This window comes from Coffea arabica, chromosome 6e (genome assembly GCF_036785885.1).
Source record: "Coffea arabica cultivar ET-39 chromosome 6e, Coffea Arabica ET-39 HiFi, whole genome shotgun sequence".
Taxonomy (NCBI): Eukaryota; Viridiplantae; Streptophyta; class Magnoliopsida; order Gentianales; family Rubiaceae; genus Coffea; species Coffea arabica.
In genome coordinates this window covers 13,579,134-13,597,316 of record NC_092321.1, presented here as the reverse complement: position 1 = coordinate 13,597,316, position 18,183 = coordinate 13,579,134, and the positions used below count along the sequence as shown (strand labels likewise).

The following is an 18,183-nucleotide window of genomic DNA, read 5'->3' as shown; positions in this document are numbered from 1 at the left end:
CAATAACATAGAGAGATTGATTCCCTTCTATCAATCCTGGAGTTGCCTTTATAAACACAGACAAAGGAACATTTCGTACTTGTAATCCTGAAGAATTAGAAGTTGCAAAAAAGATTCTATCATTTTTTAAAAGTGCATAGTTGATTGCACGCTGTCAATTATGTTAAAAACAGATTCATACAATTCAAGATAAACAGACTAATATTAATCTCCCCCCACCTCCTCTCTCTCTCCGTCTAATCTCTCGCTCTCCCTGGACACGTTTAATCCAATCTGCATTACCTCAATTACAAACAAAGCTAAGTCCTCAACCAGCACAAACCACAAAATACCAAGAAAATCAGAAAAAACAGCAATACAGAACAAACAATACAAGATCCATTCCTTCAATATTGGGTTATCTTACAGACCTGGATAGTTCCAATGGCCCATTGCATTGATGATTTACAGCACATTGTACACTCCCTATGGCCACCATGCTCATCCCTCGAGAGAATTTTTTTTTTCCAGGTGGCTTTTATTATTATTGTTTTTTTGAGAGGCTAGAGGATTTTTTTTTTCGAGAGGCTAGAGGATTTTTTTTTTCCTGGGTTTTTTGTTTTGGGGGGTGGGTGGGTGTTGTTGTGATGCACCAAATAAGAAAGTGAATCGCCCCAAATATCCAGCTTGCAATTCCTGAAACAACAACATCAAAGATCTAAGAAGATCTAGATGAAACGACTCTCCCTAACTCTAATAACTCCCCCGTGGACAAAAATATCATTTATCATTTATCAGTTGCGATTTGCAAGACAAGGATCTTAAAGTCCGGTAAGATCTCAAATAAAAAGGAAAAAAAATAAAAACGGAATAGATAACCGAAAACAAAACTGCAATCAAAATAACCATCAATGAAAGAACATAAAAACAAAGGGATACACTTTGGTTTTCTTCATCAGGCCAGCCCAGACTTCAATCAAAAGTAAACAATAATAATTATAACAAAATAAAACAGAATAAAGTAGACTACTTCGCCTGTAAAAGCTCAAATAGGAAGGCAGAAAGGCCAAAAAAAAGCGCGAACAAAAGCGAATAACCAAGCATTCACCGTTTGCTCTGTGATCTTCTAAAACAGAATCTTATTAGGAGCTATGTAAGCAGTAAGAAGATGTTAGATCTGAAGATACCTCAGTTGGTAAAAATGGGACACTTTCTTGCAAAAGATCATATGTTCGAATTTTTCTGCCGATGTGAGGGCTATGTTGGTGGGTGATTTGAAAGTATCTCTGCAAGTGACCTAAACCTATGGTTTCGAAAGCTTGCCGGTCCGTGATGAAGATCGGAACCGAACCCACCCAAACTTTTAATTACCATAAAAAATGCCTTGCATAGGGATGGCAACGAGGGTGGAGGCCCATTTTAAATGAGGCGGGACGTGGTGAACGATACTTTCGCCCCATTCCCAGCTTTAATTTATTAATATAAATAAATGTAATATATTATATAATCTAATAATAACATACTTGCCCCTCGAGCTTAGATCACCTAGTCTTGGGATAGCCATTCAGGTTCCAAGATCCAGGGTTCAAACCTCTCTTAACTTCTGGGTGCTCTTGAGGGGCGGGGTACTTCATGTATAGGGTGATTAGTCCGGCAAAACTGGGATATACTCTGTATTGACAAAAAAAAAAAATAATAACATACTTAAAATATTTGGCAACTAAATATTACCTTCACTAACAACATCCTTCACTAACATTTTATCAAAAACCTTTCTTGCCTCATTAAGAAGTCTAGAATTCCCATACCTGGAAGGCATAAAATTCCTAGACTCCAATTTCTTTACAAGCATCTCACTAATCAAATTATGAAATAAAGATGTTAGGACATTGATTGGGAGATGCCAAATTCCTAGTTGATATTTGGCACAAGCATGTTACGTTCTATACAGTGACGGAGCCAGGATTTTTTTTTTGGGGGGGCCAAAATTGAAATTCCATTCAAAGATGACTAATTCATATATATATATATATATATATATATATATCAACTCTCATAATATAAACTAAAATTGAAAAAATTTAGGGGGGGCCAATTTTATTTTACACACATATTTACATATTATGAATTAAAATTCTCAAAACTTAGGGGGGGCCATGGCCCCCCTCTGCCCCCCCTTGGCTCCGTCATTGGTTCTATATGAGTATTCCTAGATATTATCTATACAATCTAATTGAGACTCTTAATTTTCTGTGTTTTATTTCAACATTTTTTTTGTTTCATTTTTCATTTTTTACTTTTTTCAGTTTCATATTTTATTTTATTTTTTGAATTTAATTTCAATCTATTGAATAAACATTTTTAAAAAAAAAATCAAATTATCACCCGCGGGCACCCGCAGAAGAAGCGGGGCGGGGCGAACGAAGGCAAGGGACGGGGCAGGGGAAAGGGGAGTTTTTTGATAATGGGGGTGCAAACCCTCCTCCTTCCTAAACCCGCCGGTTGCCATCCCTAGCCTTGCATCTTTTTCCCAGTCACTATACCTATCTCAAATCTTGGTGCAACAGCAATACTTTGGTAGTTGAATTGTGGCCTCACGCGCTGCGTGAGGGTGTCCGGTTTATTTTAAATGTATGCATAATTAAAGTATTAACTAAATCAAAGGAAAGATAGGGTCAGCTAAATGAGCTAATTAGTATACTATTTACGAATGTATTACACTTAATTCTGTGAGTCAGCATCAGAGGGCCTAGGTGAGCATTGAACCTTAGGAATGCCAATATTGGGATATTTAGTATTTGAAGTGGGCAAATTCTCCGAGAGAAAGATTAAAGAAACAATGGAAAATGGTGCGCACATGTAGTTAAACCTTTTCAACATCGGGACAAAAGAGTGAAAAGTTTACCCTAACTCCTCGTCAATTTTGGTTAATTATAAAATGTCTCGGATAGCTGTTCTAGGATATTCATACTTACAATGTGTCCTTACAATTTCCAGGATGGTACAGGTACCTTGACATTATGAAGTGTTGTCATGTTATACTGGAATCAATCTAGTTTCTTCTTCAAGAAATAGATGAAACACCCCAGGAGTGAAATGGAGGAATGTACAAACTTTTAGCCAGCTAACAGTGTGAATTAATGGCGTTTCCAGGCAACCAACACATATATGCTTTATCCCTGTCATCAAGTAATAGAATCTAAAAAACAAATTTAACTCCCTAAGGTGCGTAGCAAGGCAAGGTTAGACCATAATCTTTCAGCCGTCGAATGATCTGAAATTTGGTGAAGTGAGAACTCTCAGTGGCTGGAATTTGCTTTAGGTTCCGTCACTCAAAATTACTTGGCTACTTCGATCAAGCCTCCACGTTTGCCCTCAAGAGTCAAAAAAACCCTGCACCGATCCCCAGAATCAATCAAAAGTAGAAGCCATGGTAATAACAAAACAATACTAATAGAAGTGGACATAATCGCTCAATACATGTTTGTTTGAAGTTCAAGCATGGGAGCTCGAGCCTTTGTGACGTATTACTGAGGATTCTCGCTTATTATTCTCAATAAAAGTCAGGTTATGGTGTTTTGAAACCAGAAAAAAATATAATATGTATATCTATATAGAATCTTTAAAGAACTTTGCTCCTGCATATCAAATTTTCACTCTTGTATTGGCATTCCAATTACAAATAAGTATTCCACAGTTTCATGGAAACATACATAACAAGACCTTGTTCATTGTGTGGCATTATCTTTCACCTCTTTCATCTGCTTAATCTAATATGAGATTCTAAAATCTTTTATTTCCTAGTGCTGTTCTAATGTTGCAGAAATTGGAGCTATAGGGGGAGAAGAAAAAAACTTGAGTCCAAATCTACTCTAATGAAACTGTCCACGTTAGCAACTTTTCACCTGCAGTCACTAAGCATAATTGTACCAAGTGAATTTGGCCATACAAGTTGCAGCAACGAACGATTTCTGACTATCTGTCTCTATCCCCCTCTCTGTCTTGACACTATATGATCACTGCAACTTAAATAAAGCATGAAGAGCAATTATATTAAACCAGACTAATATAATTAAAGATAAACAGATTAATTCTTATCTCACTTTTTGTTCTCTCTGCCTAATCTGTCTGTCTCTGGAGCATATGTTGTTTGAGTCGACTAAAGACCTTCCGTTTGCCTTTCTATTATGCTCATATTGATTAAACCCTTCTGCATCTTCATGCCTGATTGGGACTTGACCCTTTTTACTTCTTGTTGCTGATGTTAAAGTTCCAGAAGTGTTTATTCTCTTACTAAGCATGCAGGAGAATGGTTTATTTGATGATGAAAGAGATGTCTCTCCTTGGGGATGAGGTGCAATATTATGTTTGTTGAGATCTACATTGCAGTGTTACATGCACTTGTTTTGGTCCAACAGGTATGAGCTCTTGCACCTCTGGTGCATACACTGTATTTTATCAAGTATTTATTCAAGTCATTCTGTCTTGCACACAAAGATGCAAATCAGCATCGAACGAATATCTCTAACCATCTGAGGAAATATCAGTTGCCTGGTTTGAGTAAATCTTGGGAGTGCTTCAATTTCTGCCATTTTTCTTTGTCTTGCGTTTTATCTACACTGCATTGGGATTTCGGACTAGATGTGTGTCAGTGTCACTGATCATATGTTTTGCAACAGGTTTTACATTTTAAAATTTTTTAAATACAAAATACCTCCTCAAGATTTTCATCTTTTGGTAGAAAATAGTCTCTCTCTCTCTCTCTCATGTTAGTCGAAACAAGCAAAAGAATATGAAAATTAGGGAAATGATATATTTCTTTTGGATCATCAATTCAACTCCCAGTGGTACCTGCCTTTTCTTCGTCTTTTTTTAATTCTTTATTATTGTTTTTAAAGACAGAGTAGTATATATTCTTATACTAAATACTAATGAATTCAAAGGACCGTATTAGCTTTATGCTAGCAAGAATTTAAATGGATGCATGGTGAAATGAAACTAAGACATCATGGAAAGTTTTGAACTTGAAAATGTTAAGGTAACTTCCATGGGATGATAGAAGAACAGAATAAGATAAAAGTTTAGGATAGCTTCAAAGAGGGGTGTTAGATGCCACAATGACGGAGAGTAACTTGAAAATGATGGTATTACTTGTAGTTAGTTGAAGAATAGATAAGAACACAACTCTCCCCACTCACATAAAGCAGGTCCTGAATAAAATTGAATGGGATAAAAGGATTAACGTGATGTGCTCAACACAATAAGGTCTGGTTCTATTTCTGAAGTCCTAGAACTATCTCAATATTTTTAAGAGACAAACAAGTAGCTAAATATCATGTATTTGACTTTAGTAGTTAATTACATACTCAAAACTCTATTGTACGTGATGGCTAATATATTATACACTGTGTTGCTAGCAAATGAGCATCATCGAGCAACTAGTCTTGTGATGGTTGCAGTATCAACTTGTTCTGTTCCTTCTGACTGTGTGGAGGGCTTATCTCCACCTTCGTCTTTTTTAATAGAGAAGGCTGGTCTTTTTGGATGCTTCATATCCAAATTCTCGTTCCTAAGCATATGAGAAATTTCTAGCATGTTAGGTCTATCATTTGGATCTTCTTGAACACACTGAAGAGCAATTTGAAGGCATCTCATTAGTTTGCAAGATGAATGTGTGTCATCCAGTGTTTCATCTAGAAACTCTTTGCCTTCTCCATTTTTCCATAGCTCATATGCCTGTATAAAAAGTTCAAAAAGTCAAATAACTGCAATCCAGTTATACTTTGAGCAAATTGTTTGCAAGTTATAGTGATTCTACCAATGCGTCTGCAATAACTTACATATTCTAGGAGGTTTATATTTGAATGAGGTCCATAAAAGCATGTATTTTTTCTTCCACTGATTATTTGAAGAAGTAGAACTCCAAAGCTGAAAACATCCGATTTTGTGGAATATATCCCTTCTCGTACATATTCAGGTGGAACATAACCACTGCAGCATACATCATAAGCTTAGCAACACATGAGAGCATTCTTTAGGTTAGTTGTAGAATCATTTCACTTACTAGGTGCCAACTACTCGATCGGTGTTTGCTTCAACCTTGTCCTTTTGGAATATTTTGGCAATCCCAAAATCTGATATTTTGGGTTTCATTTGATCATCCAATAGAATATTGCTAGCTTTTAGGTCCCTATGAATTACTGTTAGTCTTGAGTATTCTTGGAGATACAAGAGCCCTTGAGTCACTCCCTCGATGATTTGTGCGCGTTGTTCCCAGTTGAGGGACGAGCGGTTGATTGGATCTATAACAGATAAATTAGTAAAAAAGGACAAAATTATGCATGCAAGAAACTAATCCAATAGTACGCAATTCAAGAATAGTAAAACAGGACCTGTGATCCTCTAAAGAATATCAAAACCAAACTTAGATGGATCTTCCATGGTTCTGCAAAGCACCTGAGGACAGTCCTTGAGCTAAATTAGTTGATTGATTAAACAAAATTTTAGAACTGGTACTACCCAAAGAAAGTATTTGGGTAGAAGTTTTATGTATCTGATTCCATGGATTCATGTTTACTTGCGTTAATTCTTTCATTTAATTAAATCTTTTCCAGGTCTGGATTTACTTTGAACTTTCGTCTGCCAATCTGTAAACTTGGCGATTAGTTCTCAATTGTGCATATGCCAAGCTATGTATAATTGTGAAACCCTATTTAAAATGTAGATGCACTGAGATCTGAAGGTAATTTTTTCTAGACAAAAGAATTAGAAGTGTCATCGGCCTCTCTTAACTTTTCAGTCTGTCTTGATGCGTATACTAAACTTCCAAGCTTTGTCTTTTTGTCCTTTTACTTTGTGATTGTGCTTTAATATAGTCCAAATGTTAACATCCCTTCTCAATTCGATTTTAACATGCAACCAGCATGTAGTAGACTTGAAAGCCAAAAAGTAAACTCCATATTCCTCCAATTTATCTGTATCCACATATCTTCCTGGAGTATTTTTACCATTTAGGCCTATATTAATTCTATCTCAGTTGATCCTGTGTATGTTCAGAAGCAAATTTTCCACCAAAAATAGCCTTTCCTTGTCCTTTATTTGTTAGTGGTTTTACTAGACTTGCAATTAAAAGAATGGAAAACATCATTGCATACATGGCCTAGTTCCATTTCCAGTAAATGGCTTGCCCTATTAGCAGTTCAAGTGGAGGCAACAGGGCAGAAATCGGCCGCACTAGATGACACACCTTTTCTTCTTCAGGGTAATACTATGTGATTCTTACTACAGATTTAGAAATGTAGATTTATAGTAGGCAACCTTTGTTATTAACACATATATCAGGTAGGAGAGTTTGGATGGTCACACTTGAACTAGATTGAGGAATATTTGTTCTTCCTTATTGACAATATTGGTGGGAGTAGCCTAGTCCTGATATAGCCAATGAGGCTTATGATTCTGTGTTTTCAAGTCGTCACATTGAGTTAAACAGAATGAGGAGAACTAGTGTTTGGACTATTCAACTTTAGGTGCGAAATTTACAAAATTCAAGTTCAAGGAGCCAATTTGAGATCAAGCACAAATAACCTTATATGGGTGCATCGATCAGCTCGACTATCTTATATGGGTGCAATGTTCTCTTGTCTTTACTGGATTGTGCCATAATATGATGTGTTATACAACTCAGTAAATTTATTTAAGTATATTATAAGTTACTGACATAGGAGATGCTCTGCAAACAATTAAACAATCATTAGTAGAACATACTCTTCACGGAGAAACTGAGAGTTGGATCAATCTTGTGAACCTAACTTACCAAATTCCAGGAGAAAAAGGACAGATGAAGGGAGGAGGCATAAATGTCCTGTTCATTTGACCAAGGGCCTTAGCACTTGTTAGAGATGATTGCCTTGCAAATTGTACAAACTAACATGGCATAGTAAATGCAAATGCTCACATAGCGATTTACACTCTCGACTGGAAATGTTCAAGCAATCAACCTTTCTCTGTAGCAAGAAGTCTTAACCATTCAAAAAATTGAATTGCAGTTCAAGCCCGCACTTGGCCGATAGTTGGCCCCCTAATCACCTGTTCACTAAACTTAATACTTTTTCCTACTTTTAAACCTAGGCTTTGCTTACTCTTAGTTTTCAGATGTTAGATTTTAAAAAAGTTGCAGCAGTGTCTTGTTCAGTGAGAATTTCTTATGCTTCTTTGCTTAAAGAGATGTCTTAGTTCATTTACTCATTGAGTAATTAATGATGCATAAAAGTACACTGACATACCATAGATGTAGAAATCCAAGCTCTTGTTGGGCATGTACTCATATACCAGCATCTTCTCTTCTCTTTCAATGCAAAATCCCAGAACACTTACAAGATTGACATGTTGCAGTCTGGCTGTAAGTAATACTTCATTTTTGAATTCTTCAATTCCTTGTTTGGAAGTTGCAGAAAGCCTTTTTACTGCTACTTCTCTGCCGTTTAATAATATAGCCTAAAAAATAGACATCATTCAACAAGTCTTTGCTAGTACATGGTGTATATATCATGTGCTGTAAATGCCTAACCCACTCAAAAAGTTCATGCCATTATGCCAAACATGCTTATATGTTTTCAATATAGACATTTTTTGGCAAAAATCTGAGTCAACTTTTGGGTCTCTCTCTCTCTCTCTCAGTACTGGTTAATTATGGTCCAAAATTTTATTTCTGCAATAGTTTGGAACTTCTGAACATGATCGCGCTATTGTATTTTATGTAGTTTGTGAGCAAAAATGAAGTTGGCCTACTTGGCATGGGTTTGACTATTCATTGGAAACTAATATAGTTTGACTGAAGTCAATTTAGCATTTCAGGTTAGTTCAAATTGTAAGCATAAGCTTGTATGTTCACAGTGGTTCTAATGCACAAGGCTTTTGCTGTTACGGAGACAGGAACAGGGCGAGACTTCAATCTACTTCCATGTATACTACTTTTAGTCACAAAAAAAAGAAAAATACACATGTCTACAACATAACTGAAAGTCATTGAAGAAGGTAGTTGGTAGTGGCCTTCACTGTGATGCTATTCTCCTCTAGTTTGTATACATCTAAAGGTAAATAAAACAATATTACCTTGTAAACAGGCCCATATCCTCCTTGACCAAGCTTGTTTTCATTTGAAAAATCATTTGTTGCTGCCTTAATATCGTCAAAGCTAAACATTTGTAGAGAATGAGAATCGCTGCCTTCCATTGAAAATACTTGCTTATGCCCCATCTCTGTTTCTATCCTCAGTTCTTCAAAAGATGCAACCAATAAATGTAAACGTGAAATAATCAGAAGAAGTTAGATGATACCTTTTGACAAAATCTACTAGCACATAAGTTGAAGAAAGTACCTTTTCCTGTAAGCTGTTTTCTTTTGATGTGCCAAACTGTAAAGCCTCCGAGTAAGAGGAGTACCAGACTTGCTACAGGAAGCAGAGTTTTCAAAAGTATATGCTTCTTCCTTTGCTGATTTTTGTTACTTTGTTCAGCTGTAAGACCAGAAATTTAAGTACCAACCAAAAACGTTTTTTCAGAAAAGTAAGAGGATTACATGGGGAAGTGGTAAAGGTATAAAACGATTCTTGAAAGTATCTTTTCACCTTCTTCAAATGTTCTTATGCTATTGACACAATACATTGTAAACGACTCTTGTCATCAAAACGAAAATAGTGGTAAAGTTGCATAGGTGCATGCATCCTCATATTAGTGGGGTTCGTTCACCTTTCATGGGTGTCTGGTCATTGAAGAGGAGGAAAAGGAGAACTGAAGTATTTCCTTGACAAATTGATTTCACTTCATAGTTAATGGCATAGACTAAGATGCACAAAAGGCATGGCAAAGATAGTTTTATGCTCTTGCATAAATTGGAACACCTAAGAGACATGTAGGCTATTTGGAGTTACCATGGCATAATTTTGAATTCTTTAGGTATATTTAGTTGGAGTTCAGTGTCATGATTCCTTTTTGGTCATTTTCCGTTTCCTGTTATAAAGAGTAGGTGTTTTACACATTAAGCCTAATATTTTAGAGCCTGAAGCATTCCTCCTAATTTCTAGTCTCATCTTGGAGTTCTTAGTGAATATTTTGCTAATTTGGATTGTTGTAGTCGTAGAGCTAAGACAAAGTATGAGTTTGAAGTTTTAAGTGGACTAGTAGGCCTTAAGGCCCAGGAATGAGGAATGTAGAATTTCTTTTTTAAAGTAACAGAGTTCAAGTTACAAAAGTTCCTGCCGATTTATAGTTTCCATGAGGTGAAAAGTAATGCAGCCTTTTGTTCAAGGGCTGAAGGTTATATGAGTAGTTCCTAGGGTTACTATTCCTGGTGGTTTTCATCTTGTAAATTACCTATCAAAACTTTGATCTGTTACCTCTTCTTTTGTACTTTTCCCTTTCTTTCATATCAAATTGGTGCCTGAATTTTGTTACCTGTTATGATTACTCCATTTCCCCAATCCTCCATTTTCTTCTGCCTGTCAATCGAGTTGTGGATGAAGTTGACAAATTTGGACAGATATTGGGCAGGTACTGGGATGCCTATGTCTCTGGACATAGAAGTACCTTAGGATGTCCTTTTAGTACTATATTTTAGAATATGATGATCTATACCTAGTCAACTTACTAGCATTGAAGTAGTGGGCATATTTGCTCTGTTTTATGCTTTGGGAACTTTTAGGTTTGTTAGATTGTAAAGAGTGCTAGTATCAGTTGGTTGTTAGGGCACTTTGCAGGTCAAGGCTTTTTTTTTTTCTTTCTCAAGTGGCTTACAAATGATTTCTTAAATCTCTCGAGTTTGAAATCAACCTGGAGTTAATCGAATTCTTTCCCAAAAGTCATTGAAAGAAAAACGAGGTTAAACATAGAAGTTTCACATAGTTTACCTAGGTCTTTAATACAGTTCATACAAAAGTTCCAATTCCAGAAAGTACATTCTTTACCTGCTGCCCGAGAAAGTTCCCAATTGTAATCGTTTGGAACTTGCCAAACTGCATACCCACGCAGACCCCTCTGTTTTGCATATGAAACTTTAGTTTTGACAACCTCAACGTCATCAAAGCCAATCCAAGTTGACCCAACACTGCAGTATTTCATAACGTAAGTTGTATTGTATACTGAAACAGCATTATATCGTTGAATGTAATCCCTGATAGCTTTGTAAGTCATGTCCCCTTCTGTTGCCACAGCTGATCCATTCGCTGGAGCACCCACTGCATTGTCTTTGGGATCCCTGAGCGTCCATGCATAGCCAAAGAAAGGCAAAGCCAGAACAATCTTGTTAGCTGGCAGTCCTCCACTTATCCATGAATTCATACCAAAATCTGTATTTTGGTTGCTTGCTGGATCATATAATGCAGCAGAAGGACCTGTATGTTCCGGATTTGCTACAGGTGTGTAGAAATCATATGCCAAAACATGCACCCAATCCATGTTCCTCCTTATTGAATCTATTGGGAGAGTTGCTTCACTAATATATTGTGAATAAGGAGCAGCCATTGTCAAGAAAAGCTTCGAGCTGCTGTTGTTCCTTGATTCTGATTCAACAGCAGCTCCCCATTCATTGAAAAGTGTTTCCATGTTAGTTGCATCTGCAGCCGTACTTGCTGAACGCCAGCTGAAGTCTATGCCCTTGAAACCATATAGCCTAGCTATATTTATCGATGAGTCTATGAATGACTTCCTAGATGAAAATTGGCTAACCATAGAAGAGTAGACTGAATAATTAGCTGATCCTCCTCCAATAGATAGAAGTGTGATAACTGATGGATTTTTCTGTTTGACAGTACTGGTAAATGCTGAGAAGTACTTCTGATCAGACGGAGAGATGCGAAGCTCATACGTGCTGGAGTTTATGTCGGCAAAAGCACAAATAAGGTGACTGAACAGAGCTGAATTTATGTCTGCAATGGGAAACTCCGTGCCAGAATACCAGTAGCCTGCCTTTATCCAATTTTGTGCTATCGAGTACGGCAGATTAGATGGCAGAATTACCAGTAAAAGCAGGATGATCCTACTGACTGATGCCATAAAAGAATTGCCTTCAGAGATTTCCAAGAGGTTTTGCTGTTTAGCAAACATGGCAACTGAAGATATTTTTGTTTAGCAAACTTTAATTTCCATGAGGACAATATGTTAAATCTCACAATAGAAAGTGGCTGGTTTCCAGCATCTAAACCTGAGGATTAGTAGGCTAGATTTCTGGCCTCTGCTAAATCATAAAATTCTCTGAAATTTTAGTATTTTACCAGTGTTTGTATCTATTTCTCCTCTGGTCAAAATATAGAAAACATGGTTCCAAACAAAGAATAGGTCTGAGCTGATGGAGACTAATAAATGTTTTGATTATTAGATGATGTTACAGCCTATCTAGAAACAAAACATAAAGTATGAATGGTTTTCTGGTTTGTCAGGTGGAAACGGTTGGTCATGAAAGAGGAAGAAATAATATTAAAGTAAGAGTCGAGATTTGTTCAAAACGAATCTCAAAATTGATTAGATGAACTGGCACAATTATTAATTAGCATGTAATTAATTTGCATTCTCAAATTTTTGATTGCATTTGAACCAAAGGTCAACGATGGGTATATTTTGATCCCATGAATAACTATTTCTACTGCTCTTATAAGAACCAAACAAATGATGAAAGACATGAACTCAAAGGAACCAAATGGAGCCAAGACAAAGAAGGCCACGCTTCAATTTCAAATCGTCACAAACATAATTCTCACGTCCATAATAGAATTCAAACACATGACCTTTGATGAAAAGGTGATCCGTTTTTATCGATTGACATCAGTCAAGATATTCAAATATACGATCCTTTTACAAGGAAGTGATCCGTTCTTATTAACTGAAACAGTTTGTGTTAATATCAACCTCCTGTTATCAAAAAAAAAAAAAACATTTGCTCTTCGAATTCATCAAGGTAGTCGAACTTATTGTTGTCCTAGCGATCATTATTTGACAAGTAATATATATTCTAGCAATTGGAGGATCAGTTCAGCAGCAGCATCATTAATTGCAACTATCGAATTCAATTTCCAACAACACTCATATAGTATTTTTTTTTCCGGGAAATTTGCCAAATTAGTCCCTAACATTTTCACAAAATACTTTTTTAGTCCCTAACATTTAAAATCAGCCAGAATAATTCCTAACATATAAATTATGAGCCAGTTTGGTCCTAATGCTCGTATTTGCTCTTTTTTCCGGCTAAAAATAGTACACCGGCGTAATTTCAAGGGCAAAATCGGAAAAATTCGTTAATTCATAATTTTGCAGTCCTCAAACTCTTCCACCGCTTCTTCAATTGATTCTCAACCTACTGCTACTAGGATGGAGAATTAACAAGAAAAATTGAATGAAAAGACAGAAATATCAAAGACACCAAAAAGAAGTTTCAAGAAATATCAAAGCCACCAAGAAAAAGTTTCAATCTCGAACAGAAGATTAATGGGAAATCTACTAGCCTGGCTAGAGGCTATGACAACAGGGTCAATCATGAGTTGTCCAGAAGGTGGAAAATTAAGCAAAAGGCTTTGTGGGTTAGAAAGCTTCAGCTTCAATTCTTTCAAACAAGACAGAGCCTGCATCTGTCACAATCAGCGGCTTCCAATGCATAATCATCTTCTTCCACAATACTCTGTACCAATATCTGCAGTTCCCTCATATTGATTGCTCAAATTTGGTAAGAAAGCTGTTGAAGCATTTTGGCAAGTCCACAGGCTATTTTTGCTTGAACGGAGCCCATATTCCTCCGTCTCTATTCAGCCATTGACCCAATCTCTTCTTCTGCTTCTGACTTTGTAAAATCATCCGTCCTTGCTCCTCTTAACCAAGGAATCAGCAACATGGGTTCTCTCAGGCAGCTATGGTTATTGAGAATTGAAGAAGACCCTTTTCAGTTTGGAAATCTCTGAATTCGATATCAATTTCAACAAAGAACTCATTTTTATCTTCTTATTTGGCAAATAATTCTCTGCACCTTCTTAAACCCACAAAGCCTTTGGAGAGCTTCAACAAAAGGGTGAGAATCAATTGAAGAAGCGGTGGAAGAGTTTGAGGACTGCAAAATTATGAATTAACGAATTTTTTCGATTTTGCCCTTGAAATTACGCCGGTGTACTATTTTTAGCCGGAAAAAGAGCAAATACGAGCATTAGGACCAAACTGGCTCATAATTTATATGTTAGGAACTATTCTGGCTGATTTTAAATGTTAGGGACTAAAAAAGTGTTTTGTGAAAATGTTAGGGACCAATTTGACAAATTTCCCTTTTTTCCCTCTGCATGCAATTTCCAACAACTCCTTTGAAACTACTAAAATCTCTACAACTGTTGTCTGGCGACTACATGCGACTTTTAGATGCAAGACTTTTTCACAGAAATCTCAATCGTCAATCGCCAGTATTAATTGGAAATGGCACTCACTCCTATCGGACCAAATATTTGCCCCCTTTTTTTTTTCTCTAGAAAGAGACTCTAAATTTTATAAGAGAAAAAATATTAAAGGGAACATATCTACCAATTCAACTACTTACAATAGTTACGTAAATTAGTTTAATATTAAAGTCGCATTTCTTATTTTTCTTGGGACCTATTTGGCCCATGACATATTAAAGAGAGTTAAATTGCCAACTTTACAGGGCTTAGTCTGGTAGTATCGAGGAAAGTTTAGTTCAGAAAAGGACAGGCAATTTTTCTTTTTCTTTTTCTTTTTTTTTTGGGGCTGCTTCCAGAATACCGTGTTTAAAGAATATCATATATTGGTTTTGAGCTTTTCAACCATTATTTTTCTTAGTCCGTGATACTACAAAATACAGGAAAAATTGTTTCCCATTTTGGGTCCTAACCCATGTTTTTGAGTTGTTGAATTTTAATCATGTGTCAAAACGCATGTTAATATTTCTATCCTCTCTGTTGAAATTAGAAGGGCTGGAATTTTCATACCGGAAATAAACTATCCAATGAAGCTATGACACTATTTTACAAGCATATGAGGTCACCTGAGAATGTTTTTTTTTTTTTTTTTTAAAGGAAATTCATTCTTTTAAGTTTTCCATTCTGTGCTCTCTTGGCCTTACATAATTTGGAGACTTAATTAGTGGACAATCTAACGGAAAAACTGTGATCCGCTTCTAAGGGCGGGTACTATTGAGAAGAAAAGTATTTTTGGGTGCTAAAAGTCATTTTGAAACGTTTAGTGAACATCATCCTATAAAATTAGGAGGGGAGCTTTTGGTGTTAAAAGCACTTTTAGCAAAAACTTAAATTTAGTGCATTTAAAATAGTTATTGTATTTTTAAAAAAGAAAATATTGAATTTAATTATTTTACCCTATATTATGAACTAAATAATGAGATAAATATATTTAAAATTTTTTAAATTATACATTATCCAATACAATAATTTTCAAGTTAGAAACTCTTAGAGTTTTCCCTACTATTTGATTCAGAGTTCAGATCTTAGATCTGGTAATTAGGGTGAAAAGGATATAAGAAGGGATGCGAAGATAAAAAGAAAAGAAAAAAAAAATTTCAAACCGTAATACATTTATTTATCTTTTGATGGATTACACATATCAATGACATGGTATCATTATTCAACAATGCCAGCTCTCTTTTGGCTTATTATAAGCAACGTCAAATGATTTCCACCACCACTTCATGCTCCCCATGCTTGGTTAGCTACATTCAAGTAAGAAGTAAATTACTAACAAATATGAGAATTGTAGAAACATTGAGATATTGTGGATGTATATACAAATTAACAAGTTAAAAAAAAAAGATAAGTGATATTTGCATTTTAAAAAATGGGTTCTGATGCTCGACTTTAACATTTTATTACATGAAAAAAAGGTATACACCATATGTATGGACTCCAAATATCATTGCTAAAGAGGATAGTTTTAAGCATTGTCAATGACAAATTCCAAAAAAACACACATCCAATTCTAGCCATAGAAAAAAAAAGGAAATTTTATTTGTACTCCCTTTTTTGTTATTTGCACTTTCACTATTTGTTTTATGATATAGTCTAATAAATGAAAACTATATGATTGAAATAATAGTGAGAGTATGATTAATAAAAATTAGACGGCAAATAACATTTTCTGAAAAGTATTAGCTGGATGGACAATGTTCCATAGCCAATTATTAGATACAGTAAGAGGCTCCATTTTTCAAGGCGTATGGTGTCATTTTCTCCATAAATGATAAATCTAATCAGACAGGGAATTGCTTATCTTGGAATCACGCCATTAACTGACCTTGTCGTGATAGTGCAAAGTTGTTATCAGCTCCAATATGCCAAGCAAAGTACCCAAGAAGTCCATTTTGTTTAGCATATGAAACCTTGGTGGAAACTGTCTGATTATCATCATAACCGATCCATGTTGTTCCAGCATAGCAGTAATTGCAGACATATGTGGAATTATACACCACAACTGCCCCCGGGGTTTGAGCTACAAAGGTCCTTATATCTTGGTACCGCTTGACTCCATTATCCGGACCAGCAGCTCCATTTGCCGGAGCCAGGATCCCATGATTATTCGCGTTTACCAATCGCCAAGCATATCCGTAAAATGGGATGCCCAGAACCAACTTCTTCGCCCCGACTCCAGCCTTTTCCCAGTCTGCAATGCCAGAACTTCCACTAGCTTGGCCAGAAGGGTCCTTTAATGCAGCGTGACACCTGGTAGAAGTACTTGGACGATCTGGAGCGTAAAAATCATAAGCCATAAGATTTATCCAATCCAGGCTTCTGGATACTGATGTAATAGGATATTGATATAATCCATCCACCTTTGATGCAAATGAAACTGCAGCTGTTAAAATCAGCTGTGGCTTGCCTGAGTTCTGGGCCTCAGTTGCCACTGCGGCTCGCCATTCATCCAGGAGTGAGCCTAAGTTTGTCATCTCAGGAGCGGATTGTGGGTATTCCCAGTCCAAGTCTAGACCGTGGAAACTGTTGGCTCGGGCCAAGTTTATTGAAGAATTAATGAATGATTTGCGAGAAGTTGGTTGACTAGCCATTGAAGCAAAAGCAGTCCTATTAGAACTTCCACCACCAATAGATAGAAGGGTTTTAACTGAAGGGTTTTTGAGTTGAACTGTTTTGGTGAATTGTGAAAAGGGGCCAGCGTTTGAGGAGGATATGGTGACTTTATTGGATTGGGAATCAAGATCAGCAAATGCGCAAAATAGATGAGTGAAAAGAGTGGAGTCAATGTCTGAGAGTGCAATTCCACTATCTGGAAACCAGTAGCCTGCTTTGACAGCATTCTGTCCATGACAGAAGTTAAGATGGAGAACACACAGAGTTAAAGATAGTAAGATGAACTTAGTTATGGAAGCCATTGAAATTTTGAAGGAAAAGGAACCCTTATTCGGTATTTATTCAATTCACAATGCAAATAAAGTAGGGATCAAACTAAGATGTGGTGTTATTTAATTTGTTTAGATCAATCAATTAAATGAAAAGTCCTGAACTTTTTCATACTGGAAATTAACTATTCAGTGAAGCTACGACACTGGAATTTTCATACTGGAAATTAACTACTCGGTGAAGCTTTGGCACTATTTTTACCAGCATATACGGTCAACTGAAAATGATTTTGACAAGGAAATTAATTTTTTTTTTAAAGTTTTCCATTGGTCTGTGCTCTCTTGGGCCTTGCCTAATTTAGAGGCATAATTAGTGGACAATCTAAGAGAAAATTGTGATCCGCTTCTAAGCTATGTTTTCAGAACCGGACCGGGTATCGATTCGGTCGAGCTCAGGGGTCAGGGGTCAATGGGTTCAGCCGGGTTCGATTGGGGTTGAACCGGATGATGTCATAAATAAAAATTATTTAAAAATTAAAATATTATATGTAAAATACCTAATAACATGTTAATACTAATAAATGTATATTTATATGTATTTGATGTTTCAAATATATTTAACAAGAAAATACAAAGAAATTAGAACAATTAAGTAGCAATTTATATTATTTAATGAGTATTAACTAGTTTAAAATTAAAATTATGGACTTAATTAAAAAATAACACCAAATTTTAAGATAATATTTATAAAGTATACAATATTTGAGATATATTAATAATTTTTAATAACCTAGAGGTCAAAACATAATATTAAAAATATTTTGATCTTCAAAAAAAAAAAGAGTCTATATACATGCATAG

General features: G+C 35.9%; 2 protein-coding genes and 1 long non-coding RNA gene across 3 annotated transcripts; all 3 read right to left on the bottom strand.

The window, feature by feature from the left end:
• Positions 1-356: 356 nt before the first annotated feature.
• Positions 357-1,369, bottom strand: LOC140009188 (uncharacterized). The gene is made up of 2 exons (XR_011816542.1): positions 1,167-1,369; positions 357-675 (listed from the first exon to the last, which is right to left on the bottom strand). It is a non-coding gene; the product is annotated as an uncharacterized lncRNA (long non-coding RNA).
• Positions 1,370-5,228: 3,859 nt separating this feature from the next.
• On the bottom strand, positions 5,229-12,854 carry LOC113695868 (receptor-like serine/threonine-protein kinase SD1-7). Its single transcript, XM_027215047.2, has 7 exons — positions 10,940-12,854; positions 9,356-9,493; positions 9,091-9,254; positions 8,262-8,472; positions 6,044-6,281; positions 5,820-5,970; positions 5,229-5,715 (listed from the first exon to the last, which is right to left on the bottom strand). Exons 1-7 carry the CDS (start codon positions 12,075-12,077, stop codon positions 5,407-5,409), a joined length of 2,349 nt encoding a protein of 782 aa, XP_027070848.1. The 5' UTR covers positions 12,078-12,854; the 3' UTR covers positions 5,229-5,406.
• Positions 12,855-15,554: 2,700 nt separating this feature from the next.
• LOC113695871 (class V chitinase-like) lies at positions 15,555-17,355 on the bottom strand. The gene is made up of 2 exons (XM_027215050.2): positions 16,266-17,355; positions 15,555-15,684 (listed from the first exon to the last, which is right to left on the bottom strand). Exons 1-2 carry the CDS (start codon positions 17,353-17,355, stop codon positions 15,662-15,664), a joined length of 1,113 nt encoding a protein of 370 aa, XP_027070851.1. The 3' UTR covers positions 15,555-15,661.
• Positions 17,356-18,183: the final 828 nt, after the last annotated feature.